This window comes from Chrysoperla carnea, chromosome 1, assembly GCF_905475395.1.
Source record: "Chrysoperla carnea chromosome 1, inChrCarn1.1, whole genome shotgun sequence".
NCBI lineage: Eukaryota > Metazoa > Arthropoda > Insecta > Neuroptera > Chrysopidae > Chrysoperla > Chrysoperla carnea.
The window spans coordinates 48,355,827-48,375,604 of NC_058337.1; the positions used below are offsets into that span (position 1 = coordinate 48,355,827).

Below are 19,778 nucleotides of genomic sequence, written 5' to 3' on the forward strand. Positions count from 1 at the left end.
AATCTTGCCAATTATCTCTTCTTCATGGATTTATAAACGGAATTGCAGTCACCAGATCAATTCGTTCAAAGATCGATAGGTTTGCATTTTTACTAAATTCCTACAGACTTAGTCAGTGCCGGATTAAGCCCGCGCGGGGCCTGTAGCAAATTCTGTCAAAGGGCCCTTGGTTTGCTTTAGGTTCTCAAGTTTAGGGTATTAAATAAAACAAAACTGTTACAAATAAACTTTTCTGAATTTAATATGGGCAAATTTAAAGATAACACTTTCAATATTGACTTCTTTATAAGCAAATCATGCTCTATAATCAACAAAGTGACATGATAAAGACGTTCTTGGGAAACACCATTTTAAATAATTATTTAATAAAAGTTTATAAAATTACTGTTCCAGAGACTCCTGTTTCTTGTTGTCAATAACAGTAGACACATCTATATATCTTATAATAAATCAAACAACTACAGTATATTGGATTATGACTGAGTTAATAAAATTTAAATAGTTCGCCTGTTTTCTCGAAATACTTATAATCGATATTATATTAAAATCGATTAAAAAAATCTGGCCGCATGAAGGGTAGAAATGTGATATAGATTCTAGTCTAAATATATCGATTATAATTAAACATTAGAACATTATAACGTTAAAAGATTTTAGAGAGATCATTTAACGTTTTAGATTTTTAAGTGGAATTGAAGCATAGCATAAGCGCTTCGCATTTAAGGCATACAAGATATTTTACGCTCCTATCTAAATTAATATTTTTTTATTACGGTCAGACAGATGTTGGAGCGCGAGGCCCTGTAGCCTTTGCTACTTTTGCTACGTGGCTAATCCGGCACTGGGGTAAGTCATGGCGAATTCCTGGAGAATTAAATTGCAAAGGCAAGTATGGCTAGGTTATATTAGTCTATGGTATTAGTTTAGAATATGGCGCTTAAAAAAATCTACGAACCATAACTTTCTATCGCGTGGTAAATAAGCTCCTGAATCGATGTTTAGCATTTTCTCTCATAGGACATATAACACAGATAGGGTAGGGGAAACAAAATTAGTAAAAATTGAGAAAAATTTCCTTCCAAACGCCTGAAAAGGTGTACCATGGTTTGATTGATAGTAGTCGGGAAGGAAAGGAGGAATATGTCTGTTGCATTTACACAACATTTGTGCGATTGTTAGGGAACTTATTTGGCAAAGAGCAGAAACTTTTGTCAATTTTTACTCATTATATATTCAACTCCCCCCCCCCCCCCACCCCATATATAGAAAATGGTCGGTCTGCTATATACAGTGTGTTTAAGATGAAAGACATTTATATTTTCGTTATTTATACGCTAGTAAAGTAGATCGCTATCTCGTGTTTGTTTTGTAAACAGTGATTATTTTCTCTCCAATTTATCCAGGAAAACGGTAAAATTGCAATTCCGGATTATTACTGGGTGTGTTTTCACAATTAACAACACAATACTTTCGATTCGATCGTTTTTTACTCATTATATTAAATATTAAATCATTATTTAATTCCACTTGTAACATATGACTGTAGCGCGAGAGCTGGTAGACATTTTTGGGTATGTGTTTGAGGCTCTCTGAAAATTTGTCCGATACCTATATTATTTTTCGAAGTTTCTTCATTTTTCTTGAGAGAGTCTTTTGAAAAAATGGAGAAAAGTATTCGATAAATTAAATCTGAATGATGTACGCTGTTTTACATTATAATGGCTTTTTTTTCAAGTAACTCGTAAACTATTATGTTTATGACAGTTTTAGCTGTTACAAAATTTGTTTGTGAGTTAATCTCTATATAGGTATTATAAATGTGAAACTAAGGATGTTTGTGTGTTTGTTACGCTTTTAAGCAAAAACTAATGAATGGAAATATTTTTTAAAATTAATTTAGTAAACGTTAGAAGTATTTTTGAAATGGTTAAATTTTTCTATTAATTTTAGGCATTGAAAGAAATATCGTTTATAACACCTAAAAAAAACAGATCGAGTCCAGCTTTATCCATATTTGAGTTTCCTTAGACTGTAGGTACATACAGCTAACGGAATAGCAACAATGTACTAAAAGTATAGAGTGATGAATATTTTTGTATACTTTAATGACTGGATTTGAATGAAACTTCTAACAAAATAACACATGAGCTTAAAGATATATTTATAAAAAATTTAGTCTATGCCATTTCCCTACACCATCTAAGAACATCATTTTGAATCATAATTTAAAAATTTCTGTTGAACGTGATACATTTTATGGCCTCCTGTTTTGATACACTCAATAAATCAAGACCATATACCTAACATTTAAAAAAATTAAATCTGTATACATATATTTTACGTGTGTAAAACAATCCTTACCGCTATTTTGAGTGTTATGGAAGAGGAATAAGTAAGAGCAAGAGAGATGGAGGCTATAACGCGTTGGTCTTTAATTTTAAGAACAGCGAAGCGACGGGTATCGAGCTAGTTTTATATAAAAAAGGTTCTATACAAAATATCCGTAGAAGCAATAGTTCTCAAGATATTTGGCTGAAAAAATATTTAAAAAAAAAATTTTTTTTTATTATTTTTATTACTTTTAATATTTTTGATATTTTTCGTAAGTGACTTTTCACAGTTAAATATTTCGAACTATTGCTTCTACGGAAATTTTGTTTATATCCTTTTTTACGTTAAATTGACTCACCAACAAATTTTATAATAGCTAAAACGGCAATTAACTTTATAGTTTACGAGATATTTGAAAAAACCTATTTTTGCGACCTTCAATTTAAAATAATTTTTTTGACGCAAATGTTTTTGCAATATACTTTTCAAAGGTCATTTCTTGCATCCGAATAAAGATAATCCTGATGAAAAAATTTCACTAGGATATTTTAAGCAGAAAATTTTTATTACCTAATTAACGTTTCTTTGAATTTTACAATTTCAAGTTGAAATATACTTTGACTTATTTTCTTATGTCAGGGAATAAAACAAAAATTTGCAATTTTAAAAATGAAATAATACACACATACATTTAATGAAATCATTGTATTTTATTTAATTATACTAAATTTTAATGTCGACTATTTTAAATACATTTACAATGCGGTTACAGTTTAAAATTAAAAGTTATGTATATTATAAATAATAATTAATAAATAAAAAATTAATAATAATAAATAGGTAGGTATACATTTACAATAATATCAAATCAAATAAATCTGTATTTTGTTTATTTTAATATTATATTTATATATTATAATTTAAATAAATTGATTTAAAAAAATAATAAATACAGAAATAATTTTTAAGATTAATCTAATAAACGTTAGAAGTATTTTTGAAATGGTTAATTTTTCTATTAATTTTAGGTATTCAAAGAAATATCGTTTATGATAATCTGAAAAATAATCGTTAGTTTGAGTCCAGCGTTATCCATATTAGAGTTGTCTTAGACTGTGCATACAGCTAACGGAATAGCAACAATGCACTAATAGCATAGCGTGTTATGCATATTTTTTTATTCATCTATTTTATAAATAAATGAATATTTATTTTAAAATGTTGAAATTACATTAAATAGATGTTTATTTTTTCTGAATACTCCCTGTATTTCTAATCTGGACAACCTAGATACATTAACCATCATTAAAAAAGTTTTTAAGGTAAAAAGGTAGGTACAAATTTTTTCACAAACGCATGTTTGAAGATTTTAGAATAGCCATTTTGTGGCACAAAATTTACAATTTAGGTATTAATATTAATTGTAAATTGATTGAAAAGCGATATTAATTTTTGATTGAATTTATAGTTTAAAAAAATCTTGTTTCTGATACTTGACGGTTTGTGAAATTTGATATATTATAGATGATATTTTACATTTAATAAAGTAATCTTGAAAATAATTATTACAAATGAAAAAAAACTTTTAAAATAAAAATATTTATTTATAATATGTATTATATTCGATTTTGGGCTGGAACATCGAAAGGATTTAAAGTTTTATTGGTAAGGGATTTTAATTTTCTGCATCATCTTGATTTGATTGAGACATTGAAAACGGTGAATTCTGAAAATAAGAATAAAATATTACTTAATTAAATTAAAAAAATAAAAAAATAAATTGATTAAAATGTCGTGTTAGTCAGTGGTCTGTCTATAAACACGCAGTTGAGGTATAGAAAATTATAAAAAGTATATGTTTAGTGTTTGCAATCGGCAGAAAAAAAAAGTAAAAATTTTAGTAGAACCATTGCATAGGGAAGTAAGGTAAAGATTTGGAGATGGGGTTGGAACAGTTGTATAACGTGGTTCATTGAAATTTAAATCCTACAAAAATTCAATCCGATATCTTACATCCGTTTTAGAAGCTCAAATCCTAGCCGTCTGCTGGTTTGTAAATTCAAGTAAAAATTTTTTAAAAACATTTAACTCGACTCGAACTACGATAGATACTATCTCCCCTCGGAGCGGAAAGTGTCAACCTTCATCCCGCTGTGCTAAACGAAATTGTCGTTTTCCGCCTCCACCGAGCAGAAAAATAGTATATACACCACGGGAGCAACTAATGAATGCCTCAGCTTTCATGTTTGTCACCCTCGGTTTCGCCTCGTACAACAATGAGAGTGAGATCTAAGACAATCTTTGATTTTGCTCCCTAGAGATGTAATATACTATATTTCAGTTTTATTACTATATAAACCAAGAAATTACAAATTTTGTGTTTCCTTTTGATTTAAAAAGTAAAAGTTGTCAAGTTTATAGGTACAAGTTATTCGTTAAAATTTTTTAAACTAACCAAAAATATAATAGACATCGTATTATATTTTATCATATTACTGTGTTACCAAGAAATCGAAGATATTCAAAGTATTATGGGATAACCAAAATTGTAGGTACACCTCGGATGAAATATATTTCAATTGCAGAAAATAGACAATGGTTTTAATACTTGACTGGGCTTTGGACTTTGGAATTTTGTTTGCCAGCATTACCAAGTGCCATTGAATACCCGATGAATCTGTTATCAGGAAACAAAAATATTTCCATTTTAATTGGTAACAGGTTCATTTAATAACATGTAGTAAGTCTTTCAGGAAAAAAATTTTATTTGAGTCGAAAATCTTATTCTATCTAATTCTTAATTATCAACTTAAGAACCAGAGTGGACGACTAGAATTTTTACTTAAAAATGTCGCTTATTATCATGAAAAGTAAAAATTGATTAGTTTCAATTTAAAACAGGCAATTTATCCTATTATTTTATGCTTTTAAGGCCTTCAAACATTGACGGACATTTATGCCAATATGAAATTGTTTGTATACAGCAAAGTTGCTTACAATATAACTTTTTTGTTACTTTATAATATACATTAGTAATGAGAGTGACTATCTACTTTTGGTGGTATTTGTTACAGAGTCGATACCCATACACCGTTAGATACATAACTGTGCTGCTTAATAACGTATAATAGTTATGATAATGACATAAGTTAGACTGACGAGTTGGCCAGATGAATTCCTAGATTTGTTTGGCGGACCGATTAATCAATGTGGGGGCATCTGCATCTCTGACAATTCGGGACTGCGGTTGACGTTATTAACTGTCAAGTGAATGGTTTACTTTAATCAAAAGTTAACATATGTTTGATGTTAGAAATTCTATCAATTCGCTAGGCTCTATGAATTAAAAAACAACTTGTACTAACTAGTAATGGTATAGATGGATCTGAACGTCGTCCAAATCGTAAACGTAATGATGGAGATCGATTAGATTTCCGAACTATTTGGTGTTTGCCTAATCTGTCTTCAATTGCTTCTTTTTGCATCAGTAGCTCATACAAATCACGAAAATCTGTAACAAAAGAAAATATTTCAATCTAAAAATAAAAAAACAAATTTAATTTAATGAATGGTTTTTTTTTACAATTATCATTCAACTAATTAAGTGTGTACTGAACATTTAGTGGAACAATTTTCATTGAAAACTGTTTACAAAATAATACATTTATTTTAGTTTCGATATTTTAATCAATAAATTTAGGTTTACCTACTCATTTTAAATATAATAAACCAAACCAATTTTTTATATCCAGTATATATGAAATATATATCAAGGTATACTAATTTTAGTCCCAAGTTTGAAACGATTTTGTACGATTTTATCGAGAGTGTTCTTAGCTATGTTTTTAGAAAATCTGATAAGCCATTTGAAGGTTATAAAATTAAAGCTGGTACATCCGTTTAGGAACTAAGATGTCACAGACGAATCGTCTGTGGCATCTTAGCTCCTAAACGGATGAACCAGTTTTCATTTTTTGCTTGTTTAAAAAATAATTATATCGAGAGTGTTCTTAGCTATGTTTCTACAAAATTTGATAAGCCTTTTGAAGATCATCACCTCTTTTCTAGTTGGTGAAGATCCCCAGACGAATTGATCAGACCTGAATAACGATGACATCCACAAAAATGAACAGTTTGTGTGTGTGTGATTTGTATATTTGAAAAATGAAAATAAAAACAAGTGAAAACAAACAATTGACTGAGTTAATTGTTGAAATACCATGTATAGACAGTGTTGATGCGCAGTCGTTTGTTTTTTTGACGTGACGTAAATAACAAAAGATATTCACTTTTAAATAGACACAAACACAACTGATATTCCTATATTAATACATACTATAAAATTTGCACCTAATTAACGCCCTCGTGGGAAAACAGTGATGTTTACAAAAAAATATTTCAAACAAAAGTTTTTTATTTTTTTATAAGGAACATTTTTTATATTTAAACTTTTGTTCTATCTCTAACGGTTTACAAGATGGGTCCTACGGACCCAAGACCCAATTGACCTATGATACTCATTTACGAACTTGACCTCACTTTTTATGTCCTGAGTACGCTGTAAAAATTTCAGCTCAATATCTTTTTTCGTTTTTGAGTTATCGTGTCCACAGACGGACGGACGGACGGACGGACGGACGGTCGGACGGACGGACGGACAACCGGAAATGGATTAATTAGGTGATTCTATGAATCCTATACCAAAATTTTTTTCGTAGCATCAATATTTTTAAGCGTTACAAACTTGGGACGAAACTTAATATACTATGTATATTTCATATATACATGGTATAAAAATAACTTTCTTGTACGTATATAAAACGATTATTTACATGAAATCACTTAAAACAAAGCCATGATTCAATGTCGGAATTTAAAAAAAATTATAATGGTATCTTACACCGTTTTATTTTTTATCCCATTAAAAAATTTACGCATGCAATCTTAAGTCAACCCAAGCGCCTCATTAGGTCAAGGTGTAACCAATTAAAAACGTGATATATCTAGGGTACTCAGTCTCTCAAAATAATTGAGCTGTCGAAATTGTCAGCGGAAAGCACATATATGTGATAACAATGGATTTTAAGTTAATATAACCTAATCTAAACTAGGCTATGGCCACTCAAGAAATCTCAGAAATCGAAAATATCTTTTTAATAGATTTTTTAATAGAAAAGAGTCAATTTACTTTTGAAAATTTCATGGAAGAATGGTGTAAATTACGCCATTCTTTATATTGTACGGGTCTTTTGTAGATTTTAGTAAGTTTTTTGAGAATTTATATAAAAAAATTTTCCATGCATAAATAGAGAAATGGGGGCTTTTGTCTCGTAATGTGAAAAAATTTATGACAAAGGCAGTTTAATTTAAAAAAGATCTGAAATACACTTTACATTTTTACACATAGTTTTAAATGTTATTTAATAATATTCGGCTTATTTTGTTATCAAACAAAATGAATTATGTGAAGGATGGAATAAAAATCAATACAAAATATCTAGAAATAGATTATTATTTATTACTAGATATGAGAGATATAGGATTCCGTATTGAAATGAGCTAATAGTAAATAATTTTAAAAAAAAAACGAGTTTGCTTTAGATCACACGAATGAAGTAAAATTTTTTTAGCTCCATCTTTTGGTGTAAATACATGTTACAAATAGATAAATAATACAGTAGAATCTCGATAAGTTAAAGTCCAAGGGAAACACAAAATATTTTAAGTTATAGAGGTTTTAAGTTATCAAGTGTCTATGTTAGGTAAAGGTTAATATAGAGGTATGCACATGTTTCTATGTACGCTAGTTAATATAGAGGTATGTACATGTTTCTATGTAGTTACTGAGGGCCTATACAGAGATTATTTATTTAAGTTATAGAGGTTGCGTATTTTAAGTTATAGAGGTTTTGGGCTCTGATGGGAAGGGAACATAGTATTTTTTGAAGTAACAGAGGTTTTTATGTTACCGAGGTTTAAGTTATCGAGATTCTACTGTATTTATTAAGATTTTAAGATTTTTGAGCAATAAAAAAAATTAAAAAAAATATATATACATATGACCAAGAGTGTTTGGCCACTAGGCTACTGGGCCTCTGTGTAAATATCAGTGGCGGATTAAGTATTTTGCCGCCCTAGGCCCTGTCTGATTAGCCGCCCTTTTTAAAAGATGAAATTTTTTTTTTTGAATCCGTTTATAAAACTTATATCAATTCATATATGAAACACCAGAATCATTGAAAATAAAATAAGAAAACCTTGTGCAATTCTAGAAGCGGCTTACATGTAAAATTAATTTTACTAAAGATACAAAAAATCAACAGAGCTTTGAAAATTCTTCAAAAAAAGCTTATCAATATTCAATTATTTCTGTGTATAATGTATACCGTGGACGAGACTATACCGCACACGGTATATTTCATTTGCTTCAAATAAGCCTTCCAATCTATATTGTGAATACCGTGGACGAGACTATACCGCACACGGTATAAGGGCTCGACGGCATAAAGAGTATACCGTGAAAAAGTATACCGTGCACGGTATAAGGGCCCCACGGTATAAAAGGGCAAAAATAATTTCATACCGTGTCTAAATAGACCGTATACGTACCGTCTATACGGTCTAGACCGTCTATATGGTATACCGTCTACGGTCTAGACCGTCCACAGTATACCGTATACGGTCTATTTAGACACGGTATGAAATTATTTTTGCCCTTTTATACCGTGGGGCCCTTATAGACGGCCCCTATTAGACCGTATAGACGGTATACCGCATAGACGGTATACCGTATAGACGGTATACCGTATAGACGGTATACCGTAGACGGTATAGACGGTATACCGTATAGACGGTATACCGTATAGACGGTATACCGTCTATACGGTCTAGACCGTAGTCGGTATACCGTCTATACGGTATATATATAATCATTGAAAATAAAATAAGAAAACATTGTGCAATTCTAGAAGCGGCTTACATGTAAGATTAATTTTACTAAAGATACAAAAAATCAACAGAGCTTTGAAAATTCTTCAAAAAAAGCTTATCAATATTCAATTATTTCTGTTATAAAACATTTTTTATCAGAATTGCACTCACAAATAAAAAAGTTAATCAGAAAATAAATTCCATTCTATTTCATAGAAATTTATTTGTAAATTTATATAAAAAAAATTCGAATAGATCCTTAAAATGTATTGTCGTTACATTATATCAGATTTAAAATTTTGACATTCTGAAAAATTTGCCGCCCCCCAAATTGTGCCGCCCTAGGCCCGGGCCTCACGGGCCTAGGCGGTAATCCATCACTGGTAAATATAATATTTTAAATACTTATAGTAAAGTAAGACATTGATGTTTGTTATGCTGTTGAAACGTAACTCTATCTTTTTCTCTCTCTTTCTATTTTCACTAACTTATATCTCCCTCTCAACTTGATCACACTATCGTAACAATCTTGATCTTTTTCTATCTTTGCTAACTCATATCGCCCTCTCAACTTGATCACACTTTTCGTAACAAGCTTAATCACAAATTTTCGTAACATTCTAGTCCTACATTCTCCAGGTTACTCCCCAAGTCGGGCGTGCCTAAAGTAATTTTACTTCAAAAATCTTTGAATACCTATATTTTTATAGATGTGATAAATTAGATTAAAGAAATTGCCGATTTAGATTGTCATTCTTGGAGAAATTTAAAATGTAGGATTCTATATGGCTGATTTTTACTGTAAAATGGTTATTTTTAACGAAAATAGAGACTGAAAGTAGAATAAATCTTCGAACGGCGGTTAAGCATACAATTAAATAGAATTTATACAGATAATACGATGGAGACTAGAAAAATATTTAGTATCAATGCCCATGATACAAAATATCAATCCAGATTGCTTACTAAAAATGATATTTTGTTTCTGTTAAAAGATTGTGGGAAGGCATGTGGATACATAAAAGCATTCCAGATTTGCACTTTTGCTTATGAATCTGCACTATTGCAGCAATGCTTGTTGCGTTACTATAACGAATGAATATACGGGGTGTTAAAATACCGATTACGGTTCGTTAGATGCCATAGACTATATTTTGAATTTTCATATTGGAATTGATTCATTATTCTTTTCAGTTAAAACACCACTCTTTAATAGTCAGCCTTTACGTGGAAGGCCAAGAACTTTTTTTACAAAATGGTAGAAGCAATGGGAAATAATTTGAGTACATATAAAGTAATTGGTAGATGGGACTGTGCACTGCAATTTTCTTTTTAACTCTCTTATTTTTATGTAAAACTAGAAAATGTTTTTGAATATTTAAAAAAATTTGACCTAAGAAGAGAAGTGTGTTAGTGTGTAGTGAAAACGTACCAAATTTTGATGCTTTTGTCAAATTTCTTGAATTTTCGAGAGCAACTGAAAGAAAAAAAAAACCTGAAAGTCCAAGGTGAATATTCAAAGGCTTAATTTAATTTATTTTGGAAAATATGTAAAATATATGTTTATAAGTATTATTATACCCTGTATATATGAAATATATATCATGGTATACAAATAATAGTCTCACGTTTCTTACGCTCAGAAATATTGATGCTACGAATAACATTTTAGTATAGGTGTTCTTAAAATCACCGTCCGACCGTGAATACAATTACTCAAAATAAAAAAGAGATATCAAATCGAAATTGATCAGGGCAAAATAGCGTGCTAAGGGTGTAAAAAGTGAGTTTGATTGAAATAAATAACATGGATATAAATTGGGTCTTGGGTCCCCATGAACCATCTTTTAGGCCGTTAGAGTAAGTTAAAACGTAAAAAATATACCTTATACCAAAAAATAAAAAAATTTGATTGAAACATGTTTTTGTAAACATCATTGTTTTCCCGCGAGTGACCAGATTATGGCCAAACCTTTGATGCCCATTTTCTCCAAAACTATAAAAGATGGGAGAGATGACTTTTCTAATTTATTAAAAATAATGTAAGCACTGATATTCAACATTGTCTATATAGGGTATTTCAACAATTAGCTCAGTCAATTGTTTATTTTCACTTGTTTTTCCGTTTTTGTAATTTCAATGTTTAAAAAATAATTCGATAAACTAGATTTTACGATAATTTTCTATCATAGATGATATATGCATAATGATATAAATTTTATATGCTTTTAAGCCTCCAAAAAACTGAGAATGCGAAGCATAATTTTTAGTCTCCTTAACCATACATATATTAAAAACAGCGAAGCATGTAGAATCGAATAGTAAACGTAGGTAGTCGTCGTAAAAGTACTGTATATGTATACATTTTTATAATAAAAACGTAATCGATATAAAATCAGATATTATTATTAAGTAAACGCTGATCGTATTTTCATCCTGTTGATTTCCCATAATATATTTATCAAGGGAATTATTTGTTTCACATGAATTATTTGTAATATCAACACTGCTACTATGAATATGTTATGCACAAGGTGATGCAAAACTAGTCATCATATCCAAAGATTATTTATTTTTAGTTTTTACTAAATCGCTTTCATGATTACCAATTGAAAATTAACTGTTGTTATTAAAAATTTCATAAATTCAACAGTAGATATTTTTGTCTAAACAAATACTTAGCCAACTAAATCAATGGAAAATCTGAGCCCAGGGTATGGCTGCTGTCCTGACCTATCTTCCCTTCAATAACGTCAATGTGAATGAAGATAATATAATATTAAGAAGTATTTAAAATAAATAATAACAAGAGAAAACAAACAATTGACGGATCAACTGTTGAAATACCCTGTATAGAACGTGTTGAATGTTAGACTTGCATTATTTTTTAAAGAGTTTAAAAAATAATTATCAAATAATCTCACTTTATTTTATTTATTTATTTATTATTGACAATTCTTAGTATTTCTGAGAACACAAATTATACCTCTTGATATTGGCCTGGCTTAGAGGTATTTGAGTTTGCAAAATGTGTGGACCACTTTTTGTCAAAAGTGGTTATTGTTTAGAAAATCTTATAGATTAATATTCCAGGTGTTGCCAGAAATCCTATTGTTCTAATAGGTTTAAAAAAAAAACTATATTCAATGTTTTATATAAAAACAATTTTAATTCTACACTGATAAAATAAAAAGTTTGTTAGTACCTAATACATATGCATTGATTAGAGAGATAATTAAAGAAATAAAAACCCGACTGTGCTAAAGTAGTTTACGTAGCGACTTTAACAGTCGTGTTCCACTAAAATCGTGACCGGCTCAAATCTTACAAATGATGGGCCCCGGATAAAAAAACAAGTAAAGCAGTTTACATAGCGACTTTAATAGTCAGGACCCATTAAAATCTACACCGGCTCGAATTCTTCATCAAATTCGACCGACGCATTTGACACATTACCATTCCTTTGCATTAGTCAGTCGGGTAATAATAAAAGTAAAGTTGTAAAGTCACATTTCGATATAGAGTTATGATTTTCAGATGGTGCTTAATTTTGCACCACTTTATATGCTGCCTATCAGTGGCGGATTTACCAGCAGGCTGAGTAGGCTGGAGCCTAGGGCGGCAAATTTTAAGGGGCGGCAAATTTAGTTCATAAATTTTTTAATTCGATTGACAAAATTTAGAAAAAATTATAATATACACACAAAATACGAATTTCAAAAATTATAGAGGAATTAAAATATTCAACAAAAACCGAAATATAGTCCTATATACAGTGCTAAATAATAAATATCTCAAAATCTCTGCATAAACAATTGCTAAACGCTTTTGATTATAATGTAATGATCATGAATTTTTAGAATATCGCAATAGCGATTCCATATTATAGTCGAAATTTAGTTATTTTTACATATTTTCTTCACTGATAATTACTATAATTTTTTCTCCGTGTACCTAATAATTATGAGATCTCCTTACACAATTCAATCTTGATACAATATCGATGGTCTAATCATGATTGCTGCAGCAAGTTTGCAAATTGTCAAATTCTATTCCAGAAAGTTATTTCTTTATGCGTAAAAAATACTGACTAATTTTTATTAAATAAAAAACTAGTTCGATATCTTATAGAGATTTAGAGTAAGTATAGTCTTTTTGTTTAAATCAATCGAATAACTGATATTTGAACGATTGCAGGATATATTTATTGTGTTGTTTTGTAACTGTAAGTGTAATAATAAATATTTATCAACGTTCGCCAAATCTAGATTTTTTGTGTAAGCTTTATTCCTATTACATAAGTATTGTATAGTTTTAACACATACCTTAACTTACTTTAAAATTGGTACATGTTTGAGATATTTTTTGCATAAAATATTGTTTTTTGATAATTCTTTGCTGTAAAAATAATCAAGGATCTAACACGGTACCATAGTTCTCGATGATACTAACCATACGGGAAAAGTTGATGTAATGAGGATAATGGAGCACAAATCATAAAGTTGCAATTTTATTGATAGATAATTTATATGATTGTGAACTAAGATATCAAAATTTAGAGGCGGCAAAAATTGAATAGCCTACGGGCGGCAAATCTCTAAATCCGCCACTGCTGCCTATAAAGAGTATAGTGATGTGTCCATCGTTTACCTACCTTCGGTGCTGATAAATTAATCTATTTCAAACATTTTCATTTACATATGTACATGTGGATGTTGTACAGGTGTGTATTTTAGTGTACTTAACAATAATTACTTTTGACCTTGGTGATTAATTTGAATTAAGTTAATATATTGGTAAGATATGTAATGCACCAAGGAGTTTGTTGATAACTTTATATTGCATAACGTAATGTATTTCATTGTATTATTTATGCGATTACAGTAAAATCGGTGTAAGCAGTCATTGAAAATTATTATTTGCTATGGTTGCAAATTTTCCAGTTGATTGGAAGAAAAAGTCCAGAAATTTAGTAAAAAAAATTACTTAGTTGGAAATGTTACCAGAAGCAAGTTAAATTTTGTGAAGCCAGATGGTTATAAAGTGGTCAACTCTATTTACCAATCCTTTATCCACACTCCCGAAGCTTCCTCTACACTCTTGCGAAGTAGCACGAAATCAGGCAAGGAGCGAGAATGTGGAGGTAATACTTGTAGTGTCTCGCTTGCCCTCGCCACGTCCGGCCCGATTACGCTAAAAAATCGTTTCTTTGTACCCGAGTCAAAGGCAACACAACTCATCTACACGAAAACTGGTGAGTGTCATCTCCATACTCTCGCGATTACTTGTGTAGATTAGTTCAAATTCAGTTACTTCATCTCATTTACTATTACACTGGTTGTAATAAATAAATAAATTAATATATCAATCTGTATCTTTTAATAATCTTGGTGTTGTTTGGTGATGCGTAGCAAAACTTCCTAACCGCATTCTTTCCGTCCGGTTTATGATACATTCTGTATATATTATATTTTGATTTTTGTACTGTCTGGAACATTAAGAAAAGTCCTTGGTTTTTATACTTGAGTTTCATCCGATTGCCTATAAAAAATTATCCGTCGGGGAAGGTGTATAGTATCTAAATATCTAATTCATGTACTTTTAAAGTTATGCTTTAAAGTATCACTAAGGAAACTTTTATAGTAGATACTTTTATTTCTCAACACTATGTTTTTCCGGAAGTTTAAATATTAAACTAGTAACGACAAAAACGGGTGATCCATGGTAGATACATGATGTGTGATACATGTTACAATATCATTATGCTCCATGGACCACACCCTAATGTACCTAGAATCACTCCCACCGATTGCACCTGGAGGCGGCATCTTTAAATTGTTATCATTACAGTTCATTTAGGGAACAGTAGCGTATAATATATGTGATTGAAACATTGAAAATCGTAAAACGTTTTTCATACAAGTACACACTACTCTAATTGTATATCAAAAGCTTTACTTGATACCTCTAACGACTTAACGTGACTTCTTTTTTCCATTTATACTTCGCTTATCTATAACAGGTAACTTCTAAAATACAAGAATATACCATAAACAAGTTAGCGCCAAATATTAATATTTAACAATTTATATATCAAAAAATTGCTTCTGAAATGCTCATTCAGAATATATAATTGCTTCACTTAAAAAATTCATATAGTTAATTATAGTTATTCATGGTTAAAAAATTTGAATTCTCAATTATCTCACTTTACATATACATATTTTAATCGTTAATATTAAAACAAAAATTATATATCAAACAAGTGAAAACAAACAACTGACTGAGCTAATTGTTGAAATACCATGTAGAGACAGTGTTGATTACTCTATCACATTACATATACATACATGTCACATAATAATATAATGGATAATCCCATTTTAATGCATACTATAAAATTTGCATCTAATGTGTGTCCTCGTGAGTAAACAGTGATGTTTACACTAATATGTTTAAAACAAAAGTTGTTTATTTTTGATAAGGAACAATTTTTACATTTAAACTTTTTTTCTATCTCTAACGGTTTACAAGACCCAATTGAACTATTTTGCTCATTTACGAGCTCGGCCTCACTTTTCAGCTTGATTTCTTTTTTCGTTTTTGAGTTATCGTGTTGACAGACGGACGGACGGACAACCGAAAATGGACTAATTACACGATTCAATGAACACTTTTACCAAAATTTTTTTCTTAGCATCAATATTTTTAAGCGTTACAAACTTGTGATTAAACTTAATATACTATGTATATTACATATATACATGATATAAAAATTGCTTCTGAAATTTCGCAAAAAAATTATATTTATAGTTTATTTGAAAATTAAATTAAATTGACAGTCAGTCATCTTACTCTTCGCATACTCATTTTAATTGCAAACGCTGTAATAAATATAAATTTTGGTATATAGAATAATTCAAGATACATTTGATTGTAGATACTTCATCCTGTCTTCCCTACCTAATTAGCTATAGATAACGAAAATATCACTTCTACTTACTTAGAAAATATTTTCAAACGAACGAAGTAAGTTTTCCTTCCTCGTAAAAGCTAAATTTAGATTCATCGAACAACATTTATTTATTTACTCAATTCTTGTACCGTTGCGTATATGAACAGTGTGCGAATAATTTAAAAGTATCTACAAATAATTAAGTGAAAAACTAAAAAAAAAAAAAAAAAGAAATAGAAAAAAATAGCAATTTCCTGATTGATAATTCGTTATAATTGAACTGACTTTATTCATATTCTTTCTGGTTCGCATGTAAAAATGTTTATTAGAGCGGACGCTGTATGGGGTTGAGTGTTCAAAATATGAGTACCGCATTTTGTCAATTGATTCTTGATCAGAAATGCTTATAGATTAATATTCTGGATCTTGCCAGAAACCCCAATGACCCAATTTTTGCATACCCCCCTCCACAGAATTAGTTAAATGGCATTTTTTTGAATCAAGTAAAAGTTACTCTAGGTTCTATGGGTCATTTAACGTCACAAAGGCTCTATGTGATTTTTTCGTAAACTTCGTTTTCGAGATATTAACAGTTTAATGTTTGGAAAAACTCCAAAAATGCTATTTTAAAAGCTAAAAACCGGTGCTCACAATTACATTTTTGAGCTTATCAAAATTCAAAATAATGTTTGATCATCCTTTAATAAGTTCTGAAGAGTAATACAGGTTACTTCATTCTAGAGGCTAAATTTTCAATTCTTAAAAAGATGTTTAATTCCCATTATTAACAATAAGTAAGACAGAGATACTAAATATTTCAGTCTTACACACTTTTATTAATAAGAATTACAACATCTTTAAAGAATTAAAGGTTGAGGCTTTAGAATGAAGTAACCTGTATTACTCTTCAGAACTTATTAAAGGATGTTCAAACATTATTTTAGAATTTTGATAAGCTCAAAAATGTAATTCTGAGCCCCGTTTTTCAGCTTTTAAAATAGCTTTTTTGGAGTTTTTCCAAACAATAAACTGTTAATATCTCGAAAACGAAGAAGTTTACGAAAAATTCACATAGAGCCTTTTTGACGTTAAATGACCCATAGAACCTAGAGTAACTTTTACTTGATTTAAAAAAATGTCATTAAACTGTTTCTGTGGAGGGGGGGGGTATGTAGGGGGATAATCTTTAAGCTTTTCTGATCCAGAATCAATTAACAAAATGCGGTACTCATATTTTGCACACTCAACTCCATCCAGAGCCTGCACTATATAACTATTTGTTGATATTTACTATACCATACCTTTACGTAATTCTATGATATCATAAATATATGTCAGTCACATTTGAACTTGATAAATATGAATAAAAGTTATATTTGACGTATGAAAATTTATCAAAAGTTTTTTAGTGTTTTGTGTATGGAAGCATGTGATTAATATATTATCTTATTTCAAAAGTCATGCCATACATCTTTATTATTAAATTAAGTATGAGCATTAAACGTGGTAATTAAGGTGATCACGTTATTTATACACGCCGCTTAGTATCATAAATTTTACATATTTATTGTGAATTTCTTTAAGAAAAATTAGTAAAAAGTTCCATTAACATAAGAACCACAGCCAAGATTATCGAGATATTCGGTTTTATACATTAATAGTAATATAAAATTTTATCAACGTTTTTGTTTTAAGTCACTAGATTATATGTTTGTATGCAAATTGTTCCTTTTAATTTTAACTTTTTTTTTTTTTTTTTTTTTTTTAATTTTACACTTAAAACAATATTTAGTTACAGTCTTGACATTTAAATTTTTCAACAAGTGAAATTTACGAAATTTAAAAAACCCCCGACAAATTTTTTGGTTATGCTAAATTCGCTTTTGAAGCATATCCAAGAACCCTCTCCATTAAATTACCTTTTCTTAATCCTTTTAAAATCTGAGCCAATTTTGATGATCATCGCAAATTTTTTAGTTTTTTTAGATACGGAACCCTAAACTCGCACTTGAAACATAGTTAAGAACGCTCGCCATTGAATTACCTTTCAAACGAAACAAAAAAAATTAAAATTCGTCCATCCGTTTAGGCTCTATGATGCCACAGACAGACAGACAGATAGACAGACACACATAGCGGTCAAACTTATAACACCCGTTTTTTTAGTTCGGGAGTTAAAAAGACAATCAAATATCCCGAAATGAAGCATTTTTGGTTTATATGAGTTTTATTCTCATTTTTTTTCTTTATATTAATGAATGATACGGCTTTATATAATTAGAGGAACACAGGAGAAGTCAGAAAAACTCGAAGATCATTCATAAGTAAAAAATGAACACTTTTCGTTTAGCTTCAATTTCTCAATACTGTAAATTTGTTTGAATGGGTTAGAAAAATTGCAAATTTCTAGCATATCTTTACAAAGTAAGATAAGTTTAAAGAAAAACTAATTCATTTATTGAAAAACTCTTTTAACGTTCTTAAAAAGTATTTTTATATCTATCATATTCCATTATTCAGACTCGAATGGAATCAAAGATTATGAAGGAAAAAGTGAAGGAAAAGTCCTCCTCCTTTTGGTGGAGGAATAATTATCTAGAAAAAAAAAATTACAGAAAAGTATGTATAAAAACAAAATAAAAATCAAAGAAAGTGGCTGAGAGTATTTTTTTATTGTGAGTTTTTTATTATCGATGCCATAAGAGTCTAGCATTACGTGAGCTGATAGGGAAAATTATTTACCGCAACTAACATTCACTTGCGCAATAGATAATTCTAATTAATATTTTTGAAAATTTCTTTCGCGGGGATACATCCAAAGAATAATATTATCCGTTTTAGCTTTCACAGAATAATATTATCCGTTCTGGGATGATTGGTAGCGTTATAAATAATTAAATTGTTTCTAACAAACTACTCGGTCATATTTCGTAAAAACGTCAATGATTTTAGAATTGAACAGAAAGAAATACGTTGAAAATCATTGGTCGTTTTCGTGAAAAAAAAACCCACTCAGTGGCCGTATTAAATAGGACGCCAGAATTTTTTCAATAAAAAATTAGAAGACACCGACAAGCTTTTGAATGGAAATACCGTTTATTTTTCGTGGAGATATGTCAGTTTGGAACTTATTATGTTATGAAATTTGGCACATCTAAAACTGTCCTTTAGTATTTGTGACATGTATTTATACAAATTATTTTAATGTAAGAATAATATAGAATAAATATTACATAATACGTTCAATTCAAAATAAATTTCACAAATTTTAGTAGATATAAATAACTTATTTAGTATTCGGTTGAAGTAACACATAGATTTTGATCATGAATCAAAAGGTACACCAATAAATACAATTTTAAAATCTATTCATTGGATTCGATACTACGTAGGATATATACCTACATCGAAGAGTTCTAAGACGTTTAACATTACCCTTTTACTACCAATATGATCTAAAATTTTTGAATATGATCTTTCGAACTTTTACTCTTTTCAATCAAGACTCAATTTTTAGCTCACATTCTAAAATAATCTTTCAGAGTCTAGCACAACTCAATGT

The 19,778-nt window shown here is 29.6% G+C and overlaps 1 protein-coding gene across 1 annotated transcript in view; it reads right to left on the reverse strand.

Moving 5' to 3' along the window:
* Positions 1-3,926: 3,926 nt before the first annotated feature.
* The window catches only part of LOC123305307 (short neuropeptide F-like), a 105,168-nt gene continuing 89,316 nt past the window's right edge, over positions 3,927-19,778 (reverse strand). The window contains exons 4-5 of the mRNA XM_044886993.1: positions 5,697-5,842; positions 3,927-4,057 (exon numbers count right to left, since the gene is read on the reverse strand). Coding sequence (XP_044742928.1) covers positions 4,007-4,057; positions 5,697-5,842 — 197 coding nt within the window. The 3' untranslated portion in view covers positions 3,927-4,006. The remainder of the gene's footprint in view (positions 4,058-5,696; positions 5,843-19,778) is intronic.